General features: G+C 38.2%; 1 protein-coding gene across 8 annotated transcripts in view; it reads right to left on the minus strand.

Annotated features, from left to right (window-relative positions):
• Positions 1 to 15,982, minus strand: part of dscam (DS cell adhesion molecule) — a 445,521-nt gene that overhangs the window by 133,773 nt on the left and 295,766 nt on the right. For all 8 annotated transcript variants that reach the window (XR_010004224.1, XM_008107492.2, XM_008107491.2 and 5 more), the window contains one exon: positions 1,713 to 1,909. Coding sequence is in view for 7 of the 8 variants with exons in the window: in XM_008107492.2 (XP_008105699.1) it covers positions 1,713 to 1,909 (197 nt within the window). In the remaining variant the exon portion in view is untranslated. The remainder of the gene's footprint in view (positions 1 to 1,712; positions 1,910 to 15,982) is intronic.

The following is a 15,982-nucleotide window of genomic DNA, read 5'->3' on the forward strand; positions in this document are numbered from 1 at the left end:
TGTAGAGGCTGGATGGCCATCTGTCAGGAGTGCTTGGATTGTGTCCTCCTGCATGGTAAAAGGAAGTTGATCTGGATGATCCTTAGGGGTATATGCTAACCTTAGGATTGTATGATATTCTTATTCTTATTATTGAGAGGCTGGCTGGCCATCTGTTAGGAGTGCTTGGATTGTATCATCCAATGGCAGAGTTGGGTTGGACTGGATGGCCTTTAGGGGTCTCTCCTAACTGTCTGATTCTATGATTCGATTTGTATTATTACTGTGCAGATCTTAGATGGCCATCTGTCAGGCGTGCTTGGTTTGTGTTGTCCTGCATGGTAGAAGGAAGTTGAACTGGATGATCCTTAGGGGTGTCTCCTAACCTTATGATTGTATGATATTATTATTATTATTATTATTATTATTATTATTATTATTATTATTATTATTATTATTATTGAGAGGCTGGGTGGCCATCTGTTGGGCGTGCTTGGATTGTGTCCTCCATGGCAGAATTGGGTTGGACTGGATTACCACAGTAATTATTTCATATTACAGTAGAATCTCACTTATCCAACATTCGCTTATCCAGTGTTCTGGATTCTCCAATGCAGTCTGCCTTTTAGTAGTCAATTTTTTGTAGTCAATGTTTTAAATTCATTGTGATATTTTGGTGTTAAATTTGTAAATACAGTAATTACAACATAGCATTACTGAGCATTGAACTACTTTTTCTGTCAAATTTGTTGTATAACATGATGTTTGGTGCTTAATTTGTATAATCATTACCTAATTTGATGTTTAATCGGCTTTTCCTGAATCCCTTCTTATTATCCAACATATTCACTTATCCAACATTCTGCCGGCCTGTTTATGTTGGATAAGTGAGATTCTACTGTATATTTATAATCTTATATTATCTGCTTAGAACTGGATTATATGAGGCCCCTACTACACAGCTGTATAAAATGCACACTGAAGTGAATTATCTGGCAGTGTGGAGTCAAGATAATCCAGTTCAAAGCAGATAAGATTATAAATGGGTAATATAGCTGTGTGGAAGGGCCTTGAGTCTACACTGCCATAAAATCCAGTTAAAGTCAGATAATCTGTATCTTATAGGCAGTGTGAAAGAGGCCTGAGGCCTAACTGTGCCTGTCCCCTGGGCTGAGTAGGTTGCTAGGAGACCAAGTGGGCAGAGTTTATTCCTCTCCCTCTAATTAGGACTTTATTTTTCTTATCTTTTTATTGTATGAACGTAGAGGCATGGATGAGGGGTTGTGTTGCCAAGTTTAGTGTTTCTGGGATGTGTAGTTTTGTTGTTTTGTCCTAGACCAAAATTTTTGTATCCTTTTATATAGAGAGAGGTACAAATCTGCAGCTCTCCAGATGTTGGTATATTCTAATGTCCATCAGTTTCAACCAGCATAGCTAATAATTGAAAAATCAGAAATGTAATAAAAAAAACATCTGGAAAGTCACAACTCTGGTTTACATAATCCCTGTGTCACATTTAAAAAGAGAGATATAAGTTTTTTTTCTTTGATAGAATATATCTGGAGTATCTTCTGGTGATCTAATGAATACAACCTTCTGAAGTCAGGTGAGACAAATATACCTTTGTTAGCAAAGGATACATCAGAAAGGTAAAGTCCAAGCATTTTAGCTTTTGTACTGAAACTAAACTATTGCTCAAGATTCACAAATATATACCAGGTATCACATATCACCTGTAGAGTCGAGATAACTTCATCACCCACTTCTTTCGTGGAAACAAGGTAACGAGACATTTCGGGGTTGATTATTCTGTCTTCTTTCTCCCAGCGGACTATGATGGGTTTTTCTCCATGAGCTGTGCAACTCATCTCTTTCTTTTGACCCTGTGTTGCCAAAGTGGTGTTTGGATAGGAGGTTATCATCGCAGGAACTAAAAGTAAAATAATGTAATTCAAATTAATAACTCAGTAGAAACATGAGATGGCGAGGATGAAATTATGTCATACAGGAGGTCCCACCAAACAACCATATATACATCTACCAATTTCCTTTACTGAAATCAAATCCATTCTATGTGTTTACACATATCCACTGAAAAAAGTTAACAGAATCACATAGTATAGTAAAGCACTACCCGTTTTTTCCTTCAAGGAAAACAAACATTTACAAGGCATGCGAATAAACCTTTTAAAAATGAATTACATTAATTGCTGTTTTGAAATGCTAATGTTTAATGGCATGACCTTTTCAGATGTCAGAGCTATTGATGCTTGCATATGACAATATGTCACCATACAGTTCTTCTCACTAGAAAGGTTTCTGAACCATAGCAAACTGATTTTCCAGCTAGCAAAACTGTATGTTCTGGCTTTCACTTGAAAAAGTAGATCTCATTTGGATATAATTGTGTGTGTGTGTGTGGGGGGGGGGGGGGGGGACCTTGGAAAAGATACACTCTAACATACTGCAAGGAACAATTTTGAATATCCACATCCTCTACATCAGAGTTTTCATGTTGGTGAAACACTTTTTAGACATGCATCAGTTCACAACACAGTAATTCAGCTTTACTAGCAAGCCAAAGGTTAAACCAACCCCTTTGCTACTCCCCCCAATATTTATCCTCTAGACTGGTTCACTATCTGATGTCCCTGTCCCTCGAGGTTTTTTATTCTGATCCCTTTCTCACCCAGAGTTTTTAATTTTTAATCTAGTTTTTAAATGTAGTGTTCATGCGGCCCGCCCTTGTTATATTGCTGTTTTGATCTTATGTTGTACTGTTTATTTTATGTATTGTATTATTTAATTGCATTATGATATGGTTATATTGTATTGTCCTGGGCATGGCCCCATGTAAGCCGCCCCGAGTCCCCATTGGGGAGATGGTGGCGGGGTATAAATAAAGTTTTATTATTATTATTTATTATAAGAGACGTGGACACATGCATCAAATGTAATAATGAAATGTATGGGAACACAATCTATCTCATAATAACATTTCATTTATATTTTTTAAAAATATATGATTCATTGCTTTTTTTCACATAGATTCAGAGGTTTCTTGTTATGTTTGTGCAACACGCATACACACTGCAATCGACACACTAACGTGTCACAACACACAGTTTGGAAAGCTCTGTTCTATACAATCAAGGGTCCTGATTTTGTGAACAACTGTAATCACATTCAGCTGAACATGGTTGAAGTTCCTCAACAAACCTTCCCCACCAAAATGAAGAGATTAAAGTTAGAAGGGTTTGGCTAGCATACATGCCCCCATTGTTGTGCTTCATTTACAGTTATGAATATCTAAAGATGCCACGTTTTCAGCTATCTACATAACTTACTAATGAATTTACAGTTTATTTTTTCTCCAAAATTCAGCAGAAAATCAAACAGAAAATACAACATATGAAATGTCTGGGTTAAAAGAACAGAACAACAACACTATTCCCTCAGCCTGGGCTAAACTACAAACTATACAAAGGATATAGCCTTTACAGTACACAGGATCTCTCTTCCTTTTTGCTCTCATCTGTGTACATGTGGGCTAAAAGAAAAACAAACTTTCAGTGGAACCAATGGATAAACAGCAGCAACTGGGATTCTGAATTATCACAATGAAGCCTTATTAAGTACAGAGTACAGAAGCCTTATTAAGTCGACAAAACTACGGTTAGGTGGATCTGTAATTGGCTAAGCGAATGAACCCAAAGGGTGCTCACCAATGCGTCGTCTTCATCATGGAAAGAAGTGACAAGTGGAGTGCCGCAGGGTTCCGTCCTGGGCCCGGTTCTGTTCAACATATTTATAAACGACTTAGACGAAGGGTTAGAAGGCACGATCATCAAGTTTGCAGATGACACCAAACTCGGAGGGATAGCTAACACTCCAAAAGACAGGAGCAGAATTCAAAATGATCTTGACAGACTAGAGAGATGGGCCGAAACTAACAAAATGAAGTTCAACAGGGACAAATGCAAGATACTTCACTTCGGCAGAAAAAATGGAAATCAAAGATACAGAATGGGGGACGCCTGGCTTGACAGCAGTATGTGCGAAAAAGACCTTGGAGTCCTCGTGGACAACAAGTTAAACATGAGCCTACAATGTGATGCGGCAGCTAAAAAAGCCAATGGGATTTTGGCCTGCATCAATAGGGGAATAGCGTCTAGATCCAGGGAAGTCCTGCTCCCCCTCTATTCTGCCTTGGTCAGACCACACCTGGAATACTGTGTCCAATTTTGGGCACCGCAGATGAAGGGAGATGTTGACAAGCTGGAAAGCATCCAGAGGAGGGCGACTAAAATGATTAAGGGTCTGGAGAACAAGCCCTATGAGGAGCGGCTTAAAGAGCTGGGCATGTTTAGCCTGCAGAAGAGAAGGCTGAGAGGAGACATGATAGCCATGTACAAATACGTGAGGGGAAGTCATAGGGAGGAGGGAGCAAGCTTGTTTTCTGCTGCCCTGCAGACTAGGACACGGAACAATGGCTTCAAACTACAGGAAAGGAGATTCCACCTGAACATCAGGAAGAACTTCCTCACTGTGAGGGCTGTTCGACAGTGGAACTCTCTCCCCCGGACTGTGGTGGAGGCTCCTTCCTTGGAAGCTTTTAAGCAGAGGCTGGATGGCCATCTGTCGGGGGTGCTTTGAATGCGATTTCCTGCTTCTTAGCGGGGGGTTGGACTAGATGGCCCATGAGGTCTCTTCCAACTCTACTATTCTATGATTCTATGATTCTATGATGCAGGGTAAACATAACTCTTGGTCATTTTCTCTTGGGGCTCCTCCAGATGGGGCAAACGTGTCACCCAGTTGTATTATTTGTGACCTTAATTCAACATTTATGTTGTCCTGCACTATTTTCTAGCAACTCCTGCCATCAGTTTCAGAATCTTATTCCCATCCTGCTTCTTATTAATTCTGAGACTTAGTTTTACACAAAAATTATGTAACTTTATTTTTAAAAATAATTCAGACAGAAGAAAAACTGAAATCCAAACTATAGGACCACAGCAAACCATATCTGGATTCAAAACAAAAGTTTCAAAGAGCAGAATAACAGATCCAAGAAATCAGTATGAACAGTACCTTAAAATAATTGAATGAGTGGACATGGAGGTGGCAACTTTTGGTGAAACCCAAGAAGCTATATTGCAAGAACTCAATCCTTCTTTAGAAAAATGGGGAAAAGTACTTGGAAATTTAGGAAGGTTGGAAAGTATGATCATTTGACACAGCACATTATCATAAGTCATTTTTATTTAAAAAATGAAATTGTTTTTATAAAAAGGAATTGAGAGGTGGAGGGCTCTGATATATCACATGTTTGCAATGTTGGAATGAGAATGACTTTTCAACAAAGAGGGTGTAGGCACTCTAGTACTTCTCACATGATTTATAACACCCTTTAAGACCAGCCAGAATGGAGAGTCTCCATTTTCCTGAGATAATAGAGAGTGTTGTCCAACAATATCTGGAGGGTATTGTATTTCTTAACCTATATTCACTGGAATATCAAAGCCTGTGAACTGGTTAATCTTAAACCTTACACAACAGTATGGAATTAATAAGGACCTACCATTTACCCTCCCCCCACAATAAACCCAATTTCTGATGGGTTCTTATAGTTAAATAACAAATTTGCTTTGATTATACATATCACCCAAACATGTGTTTTCAAGCTAGAACTGATCTTATGTGCTCCTTAGCTTTAATAAGAATGACAACATCTCAAAAGCTTGGCAGCTCTGCTGGTGCCTTGTGATATGATTGAATATGTCAGGGTAAAGACTGTGAACATTTAGAGTTCATATCTTATTCACTTAGAAGCAGTTTCAGGTCACATTATAGGAAAAGGAGGTGATTTATTTTATGTGACAACTATGAATTTTAATCAAAAGGCATATTCAAAATAAAGTCTAGATGAATTTTTTTTTGCCTGAATTCTCTATAGGCAAGTATTTTCCTTTGCTGTGGTTTTCTTTCTCATGAGAACTCTTTTCATGTTTGTACATTACAAGCTGCTCTCTTCAAACACACACACTAGACCTGCAGCTGCTTAGATTTCTCATTCTGTCTTTAGTCTGACAGAGTTCTAAAGTAATGAGATTTGATTGCTCATAGTAATGTGTGCACAATTTTCCATTTTGCCTAAGTGAGTCTCCAAATAGCCAACAGAAAGCAAATGGATCAAAAGGAGGCAAACCACAGTGTCCCCTGCAGTGATTTTACTGTAAATGCTTCAGCAGAGTATCAGGAAATGGTGTCAGCTCAGAAAATTCTTAGCAAGAGCTGAACTAAGCCAGCAATCAATAACTACTCATGATGAACCATTACCCTGTTTCCCGCAAAATAAGACCTACTCTGAAAATAAGACCTATCATGATTTTTAGCATTTCTGAGGATGCTTGAAATATAATCCCTATTTCAAAAATAAGCCCTAGATATAGTTCATTTTAAAAGTCTATTTGGAAAAATAATACTGCCACTGAAAACAAGCCCTAATGCATCTTTTGGAGCAAAAATTAATATAAGGCCCTGTCTTATTTTGGGGGAAACAGGGTATGTTATTATTCTTATTAGCACAGAGAGGATATCTTTTTCACCCATTCACTGGAAGAGATTACTGTTAAGCACACGTTAGCCTAATGGTTACATTCTGTGTGCATGAATGTCCTTATGTTCTAGGCCAGGCATATATTTTTAACTTCCTGGCCTACTAAAAACTGTTGTATAACCCGGTAGAATATGCCTATATAGAATTCAGAACCATGGACAGTTCCTGGGTTCTTCATCTTCCTGAAATTAAACCTTGCTCACAAAGCAGATGTTAATTTCTATAAGAATTAAACTCCTTTGTCTCTCTCTCTCTTTTTTTGTGGATACTCAGCCACAGTTCTGCACTACAGCATCCACTCCCTGCCCTACTCTAAAGAGAGAAAGACCTTGGAGGTGTCTACGGATAACGCCGGCTCTTCAGCCTAGAAATGGAGATGAGCACCAACCCCCAGTCAGACTACCACTAGACATAATGTCAGGGAAAAACCTTTACCTTTATTTTAATTATTTAAGAACATAATGAATTCTCCACTGTGCCACAGTTGTAACTGACATGATCACATCACTGTTGATTGTTAACTAGAAAATTTGAATTTATAAATTTTTAGGGAAGAAAAAGATCATGGGGGAGCTTTACTCATGTGCTATAAACTCCATTCAATCACAGAAATGTGAACTTATATATCTCCTATCCTTAGTCAATAAACTGTTCCTCATGGCTCTTGACAAAATAGCTAATCTATTCTGAAAGTGGGGAAAACCTCTTTGATCAAATATGTGTTTTGGGAGGAATAAATCCTTTCTCCACTGATTCTGGGTCCACCTGCAGACTGAATATTCACCTGGAGATGCACAATAGGTCTGAGGTTTCAGTACCTGTCTTCAGTAGTACCCATAGACTGTAGAATATTGGATTTAAGATCCACCTCAGTATCTACCTTAGGTTTCAGACTGGAAAGACTACTAGATGTTCTCTTCAGAAATGTATACAAATAAAGGTCATCCCCGAGTTACACATATCAAACTTACAAATGACATTGTTATGAATGGGGGCGAAACAACAGAAAGTGAGAGAAATCTACACCTTGGAAGGGAAATTCACTTCTGAAGGAGTTATCATGGGGAAAATGTGTTTCCACTCAAGCTTTATCACCAATCCTCATTTCCATAACAAGCCAAATTTTTCAAAATCCAATTAACAAAGGGAAAGAAAGTGAGGTGAAATCTTCAGAACAGGAGCACAGGCAAAAAAACAAAGACCACAGGGGTGTTAACCTTTCCCTATGCTATCCAAAACTAAACAATATATTTAGAGCTGGAGTTACACTTATAAAATGTACTTGTTCCGACTTACAAACAAATTCAACTAAATAACAAACCTGAAGAATCTATCTTGTGTTTAACTTGGGGACTGCCTGAATTGTCATGGAATGTAACAAAGCTGAAGTGCCCAGGCATTGCTATGTACCTTGCATTAACTTCTCAGAAAGAGAATAATTAAATGTTTCTTTTAAGGCTGTAACAATAGTGAGGCTAATGACATTGGTGGTCTTGGAGTAATAATAACTAATGGTGCTATAATGCTAATTTTAAAATCTCAGAACATCTCTGAAATGCAACAACCATATGTTTATTTCAACAGTACTTACTGTGTATGCAATACATGCATGTGTATAAAGTGCTCTATGTACATTATCTACTTCTAGTTCATATAAAAAATCTTTAAGGCACTCAGTATTATCACCCCTATTTTCCAGGAAAATATAAACAAAAATCACAGTCTGTTGTGTCAGTTCTTCTCTTTCTCTCTTTTTTAAAAAGAAAAACTTCTGAAATTCTATGTTGTTCTCATTGAGTGAGATAGGACAAGAAAAGGCACAAACAGGAACAAAGATTTATTAGAAAATGCAAGCTTCTAAATCAAGAAATATGTTATGAATATGAACCTGTCATGGGATTTAGGTTTCTGAGTTCTCCGTAGGAACATGTGTAAAAGATCTTCCCAGGGGGAGAGAAACAGACGCTAATTAGGGTATTGATGGGCTTAAATGAAGCAGAAACACACTAAGAAAGCACAACTGCAACCAAAATGAATGCTACTGAGAAAAGCATGCTTGGGCATTAATGCTTTTCATTCATTGTCCATTCATGCAAGTAAGTGATTCTTTAAGCACAGCAACCTGTACCCATAGCAGCCAATTCCTGTCCTAAAAATAATGGAATATGATACATAAATAATGGAGATCTAATTGAAGAAAGAATGATATTCTCGTGCTTTAGGTATATATTTGTCTAATCACAAATAACAGATGCTTTAGCATTAGACTTTCAAGAGTTCCTATTTTGAATCAAAAATTCCTCTTTATATATACCATATCTATGTCTTTGATAAATTTAATGTGTAATCCTAATTTAATCCAGAATGATTATTACTTCCTGATTCTTATCTTTAAAACACACCAGTATGGTTTGATAGGACACATGAAGCAGACATTTATCACTGATTAGGAATGTTAAAAATATTATATAGGAGCAGCTAGTCACAGTGGCCAAAATTAATTGACTAAACCCAGCTAGAATAGGCACATTGAGGCAATTGCTCGATACATTTGTAAATGTCATTGGTTCACTGGAATCACACTAGTTGGATTTATGCTATTAAGCAACCCTGGAAATATAGCAATTTGTAAAGAATTTTAGGGCTTATCTTAGCCAATGTTCTCTTTCGACTTCCAAGGACAAATTATACACACACAAGAAAGGTGTGTCCTTCGAATCTTGGGAGCATTTGGGTATCAATGTATTCTCCTTTCTCTGTGTAAGTATGTGCATGGTTCAAAATCAGTACAATGACCGTGTGCTTTCAATATGTTTCAATACATGTATTCTTACCATAAAGTACATAGCTAAAATGAATACACATTCATGCAGAAATACAGCTTAGTACATACAGTTTAAAAAGTGACATTATCTTAGGAGAGTGTTCCCCAGTCAGGTATTCCCTTCACACATTCTTAACTGAGTTAGTCTCTTCATAAATGCATTAGGACCACTCCCATTCTTCTTCCCCTGTCCACAAAATAAAAGTCCAGCCATTCCCAGTATTTATTCACATAGCACAAAACTACAGGAAACAAAACTCAATTAGAATATATGAAATGTATGGTGACATATTGCCATACTCATGCAGAAAAGATGTCCCATGGTGGCTAACATAGTTTGGCTTCCTACATTTGGAAATCTGAGCCAAATTATTTTTAAAATTATGGTGAAGTTATGGTAAACAAAGAGAGAAAGAGTGTACACCAAAGAGTTGCCAGATGGTACGATTGCCATTAGCTTCTCCAAATAAATGGTTTAGTGTTAAAGATGCTCTGTATTCCATTATGGTTATTAAACCTTCCATTCCCTTTGGTAGTATATTTAATATTTAGACACATGGTAAGTGAATTAACCTCTTAAATTACAATTATTTATAATGAGAGGAAACGTCTTATATAGGGTAATCCAGATCAAGCTGCTTATTGAAAAAAGAATTGCATCATCAGAATAGAAGTTTATAATTGTTTTAAATTCAACACATGCTCTCCCACTGTGGCACCTGGTGTCAAATCTACTTTGAGTTTGAGCCTGAACTGTTAAGGAACTATCCAAGGTTTTGGAGCTATTGTGGATATAGACTCTGGTTCCCTCTTTAAAAACCTCTTTTAAGTTAAAACTAAAACCTGGAGAATCTTTACCAACCCACTGACAAGGAAGCCAAAGATATGCAGCTGACTTCTCTAGGTTTAAATTAAAGACTGCAAGCAGAGTTACAAAATTAAAAAAACATTTAGAGAAGGGAAGGCAGTTGAGGAAACATACATTCTGCATTCACACTGTTCAAATCTTCAAGTTATTTTTATTGAGTTCATTTTATTCTATCTTCACTTCTCCATTTAAAAAACAAAAATCATTCATAGAATCAGAGTTGGAAGAAACCTCATAGGTCATCCAGTCCAACTCACTGCCAAGAAGCAAGAAAATTGCATTCAAAGTACCCCCAACAGATGGCCATTCAACCTCTGTTTAAAAGCTTCTAAAGAAGAAGCCTCCACCACACTCTGGGACAGAGAGTTCCACTGCTGAACAGCTGTCACAGTTAGGGAGTTCTTCTTAATGTTCAGGTGGAATCTCCTTTTCTGTAATTTGAAGCCATTGTTCCACGTCGGCTAGACATACTTCTTAACCAAGTGGGAAGAAGCTGAATCTATTCTGAAAACAATGTTAAACACCTTTAATAATTTTGGAAGAGTTCAGGCTAAAATTTGAGAGGTTTCACAGCCCCAATGAGATGAAAGCCATTGGGCAGTTTTTCAAAAGTTTCACACATATATTATAGATAAGACAATTCTGCATTTAGAAAGTGGTCTTTTACTTGTATAAGTGAACCTGAACCTGATTATTATAATGGCAAAAACTGAAATCTTCTGAATACTGCTGTGGTGTTTACATTGTCGGGTACATCTCCCACTTGTTTCCCAGCTATTGCACATATTCTTCATTCCCTTTCAGTGTTGTTTTCTTTCTGCTTGCAAGGACAGAAGGTCCAAGAACTTTAGTAATGTTTATCAGTGATGTTAGTCTCCTGATGCTTGCAACATGAGGTTGGAGGGAGGGGGTACAGGAGAGAAGACCAAGGGGGAGAAGGTTCTATATTCCACCAAGTACAAGTTGTTCAATTAACAGATGGGACGAAGTGGCTTCTTCCCACTCAATCCATATGTGGTAACAGATTTTTAGTAGATAATTATCTTCTATAAGACAGCACATATATTGTGTGCATGTAGTTGTTTATCCAAAGATTTTAACTTCAGCTTTTTAAAACACATGCACACACACATACATTGTCTATAGCCAAAAAGATCTTTCTACAAGATTGGGGGGGGGGGGGGGAGATACACTAGCAGCTTCATCACAATCGGAAATAATCAACCATCACTTGTCAGCACCTGTCACAATGAATTTGGAATTTCAACCTCTTTTTCCTTTTTCCTTTGGTTGTTGATGTTGTTTTCTGTTAAATAAGTTACATGAATTGTCAAACCCACATTTATCTACTGTTTGATCTCTATTTTTGTCACTGAGCAACAAAAAGTTTTTAAAAAACAGTTCCAAAGACATTGTATAAATCAGTCTAATTCAGTTTAGGATTCAGAATTTTTGCAGAATTAGTTGCCTAGTCCAGGTCTTAAGCACTATAGTAATTATTGCAACTCTTTCTCGTCTCAAATAAGTGATCTCATTTCTGTTTTTACATATTCCTCATGGAGAACAAAAGGAAAATTTGCCCCATTCCTGTACGTTTTCCCTATCATGGTAGATTACTTCAGTCAGACTGTAGTTGGCTACAAAAGCAAAGAGATAATCATTATACAATGGTACATTGGTGAACCCTCAACAGAGCCAATGTGCCTTATTCATGAGGACACATATAAAGGACTGTTCTGACGCTATGTTCTTTTTTCATGCACATTCATAACATGAAAATATGTTGGATCAATCTGAAAGAGCTACCAATGTTTTAAAGGATATAATAATGAAAAGATGCTCAGTTAAAACCATGGATATCTCCGTTTTTGGTAGATTGTTTGTTGTTTACACTAGCAAAGCCAGCATGGTGCAATTGTTTGAGTGTTGAACTATGATTTCTGGAAAACAACTAATGCTTTAAAATACACACACCCTTTGTTAGACAGATATAGTGCCCTAGATTAGGGGTGTCATGTTAGAGCCCATAGGACATATTAAAACTTCAAAATGTTTTTTGAAAGTGGCTTGGTAGACACTGGTTTGGAAAAACAGACAGCTATGTAAAGACATAGAAGATAGCAGCAGGTACCTAATCAAAGGAAGACAATTTTCTAGGCTACCAGAAGTCCCTACATTTAGAGTTTTATGCTAGATCCTGTAACAGCACTCTCAAAGCTTAAGGTTAAACTACTGCACCAAAGAGTATAGCAAGGACCATATAATCATTCATTGTCACCATTTCACCAAGACATTTGGTGATCTGCTCTCTGGCTGCTGGGACATGGTCCTGCTCCTTAAAGTGCTTGAGCAGACTACTGACATTGCGATTTATAACTGTTCAATTGCTGCTTATAATGAAGGCAGAGAACAATTCATAGAGCTTCCGCTCAACCTCTAGTGTTCCCAGATATGCTTTGTCCTTTTCTCTGATGACTCAGTCTGCCTGCTTAATGATAGAGCTGCTGCAACCTATGTGCCTCTGATCTTCAGGCTCAAATACAACTCCCCTGACCACAGAATCATAGAGTTGGAAGAAACCACATGGGCCATCTTGTCCAATCCCCTGCCATGCAGGAAAAGCACAATCAAAGTATCCCTGACAGATGGTCATCCAGCCCGTTTAAAAGTTTCCAAGGAGGAAGCTTCCACCACACTCCAAGGCAGAGAGTTCCACTGTTGAACAGTTCGTACGCTCAAGAAGTTCTTCCTAATGTTCAAGTGGAATCTCCTTTCCTGTAATTTGAACCCATTGCTTCTAGTACTAGTTCCAAGGACAGCAGAAAACAAGTCTGCTCGCTATTCCTTATGACACCCTTTCACATATTTATGCATAGCTATTATGTCCCCTCTCAACCTTCTCTTCTGCAAGCTAAACATACCCAGCTCTTTAAGACACTCCTCATAGGGCATGGTCTCCTGAATATAGGTTAAGAAATATCATTTTAGTCACCCTCCTCTGGACATCTTCCAACTTGTCAATATCTCTTTTGAACTGAGGTGCCCAGAATTAGACACAGTATTCCAGGTGAGGTCTAACCAAAGCAAAATACAAAGGTGCCATGACTTCCCTTGATCTAGACACTATATTCCTTTTGATGCAGCCCAAAATCCCATTGGCTTGTTTAGCTGCTGCATCACACTGTGCTTCACACTGTACATGGTGGCACAATGACTTAAACCCTTATGCTGGCTGGACTGCTGACCTGAAGGTTGGGTTACTGATCTGATAGTTGCTGGTTCGAATCTGCGAGATGGGGTGAGTTCTCATCTGTCAGCTCTAGCTTGTGGGGTCATGAGAGAAGTTTCCCTGGAGTCCCCTGGCCAACGTCTCTGTAGACAATCAATTATTTCACACCAGAAGCAACTTGCAGTTGACACAATAAAAAACCCCACTGTTGGCTCATGTTCAACTTGTTGTCCACGAAGACTCCAAGATCTTTCTCACATGGACTGCTATCAAGCCAGGCATCACCTATCCTGTATATTTGCATTTCATTTTTTTCTGCCTAAGTGTAGTATCTGACATTTGTTCTTGTTGAAATTCATTTATTTTAGTTTTGGCCCAGTTCTCTAATTTGTTAAGGTCATTTTGAATTCTGATCCTGTCCTCTGGAGTATTAGCTAATTTAGTGTCATCTGCAAACCTGATAAGCACACCCTCTAAACCTTCATCCAAGTCATTAATAAAGATGTTGAACAGAACTGGGCCCAGGACCAAACCCTGCAGCACTTAACTAGTCACTTATTTCCAGGATGAAGAGGAACCCTTTGGGTTCGGTCGCTTAACCAATTACAGATTTGCCTAATAGTAGTATTGCCTAGTCCACATTTGACTAGTTTGCTTGCAAGAAGATCATGAGGGACTTTTTCGAAGGCCTTGCTGAAATCAAGACATGTTACATCCACAGCATTTCCTGCATCTACCAAGCTTGTAACTCTATAAAAAAAGAAATAAGATTAGTCTGGCATGCCTTGTTTTTGAGAAATTCATGTTGACTTTTAGTAATTATAGCATTCCTTTCTAAGTGATTGCAAACTGCTTCCTTAATGATCTGCTCCAGAATTTTTCCTGATATTGATGTCAGGCTCACTGGACGGTAATTGTTTGGGTTCTCTTTTTTTCCCTTCTTGAAGACAGAGGAACAGCATTTGCCCTCCTCCAGTCTGCTGGGACTTCTCCTGTTCTCCAAGAATTCTCAAGGATTATTGCTAGTGGTCCTGAAATGACTTCTGCTCTTGGATGTTCATCTGGCTTTGGAGACTTGAATTCATTTAGAGTACCCATACTTAACAAATAGGCAACAAAATAGTTGCTGTATATTTCTTTCTATTTTTAAATATATTATTATTATCCCCAGTATGAATTAAACATAATAACAATGTTAATAATAATAAGTGAAAAATGTACTTGATAACCAAATGAATGCAGAATTATACACACAGAAACAGAAGAACAAGAGAAGTAAAGAATAAGAAAGCAAATCAAATAATTGACATGAGGTGATGGACTAAATGTCACTAAATAAAATACAAAGATTCACATGCAGTAAACATAGTATTATTACTGAAATTACACATTAGAGTTGTCAGAGAGTAAACCCAGGTCCTTTCCTACACTCTACCTTACCAGTATCTTTTGTGTCAGCACACTGACTGCCTTTCTGGTTTGTTTAGGTTGAAACCACTCTGGATCATGTTGTTCTACTCTGGAACTAAATGTGGCTCATCCGATGTGGTCTGGAAATCTGGATTAGCCTGATTCGGTTTAGGATTCTGGATTTGGCGGAACTGGTTGCCTAGTGCCAGTGTTAACTTACATCACGCTGTGAAAAATCGATTTGATTATACAGCTTGTAGGTGCACGTTTCTCACAGTAACCTGTTGTTCAACCACAGTAAAATGTCTTAAAGACATTTTTGCTCTCTAATTGGCGTCTGACTTTTGACACACGTTGTGGCCATTGTATGCCGCCTTCAGTCATTTCTGATCTCTGGAGAACCTAAGGCAAGCTTATCACAGGATTTTCTTGGCAAGATTTGTTCAGAAGAGGTTTATGTTGTTTTCCTTTGAGGCTGAGAGAATATAACTTGCCCCAAATCATATGGTGGGTTTCAGATCTGAGAAGGAGTTTAGACTTTAGTCTACAGGGCAGTGGTTCCCAATCTTTGGGCCTCCAAGTGTTTTGGACTTCAGCTCCCACAGTTCCTAACAGCTGGTAAGCTGGCTGGGATTTCTGGGAGTTGAAGTGCTAAACACCTGGAGGCCCAAAGTTGAGAACCACTGATCCAGAGTCACAGTGAAATGCTTAAACCACAATTCTGGCTCCTCCATCCAAGTATATAACACACAAACACATACTGTTTTGTTCTAGTAGTTAATGTATGTTTCCTCCATTGGGTAATCCAGAAGATAGTTTATTGACTGGCAAATGTTAGTCTGACGGCTGGTGTTCCGTCCCCCAGGACGATGGTTTGCCTTACCTATTGGTCGTTTGTTTGGTTTCCCTCCTTTACATTTTGTTTCAGCCTCTGGCTGCAAAAGCCCAGGAAAAGTGGCTTGGAGTCTGCAAGAGCTGGCTGCAGTTTTCTTTGCAATGATTGGTCAAAGAGTACAACATCTTAGGACCGCCCTTTTTACCAGGGTCTAG

This window comes from Anolis carolinensis, chromosome 3, assembly GCF_035594765.1.
Source record: "Anolis carolinensis isolate JA03-04 chromosome 3, rAnoCar3.1.pri, whole genome shotgun sequence".
NCBI lineage: Eukaryota > Metazoa > Chordata > Lepidosauria > Squamata > Dactyloidae > Anolis > Anolis carolinensis.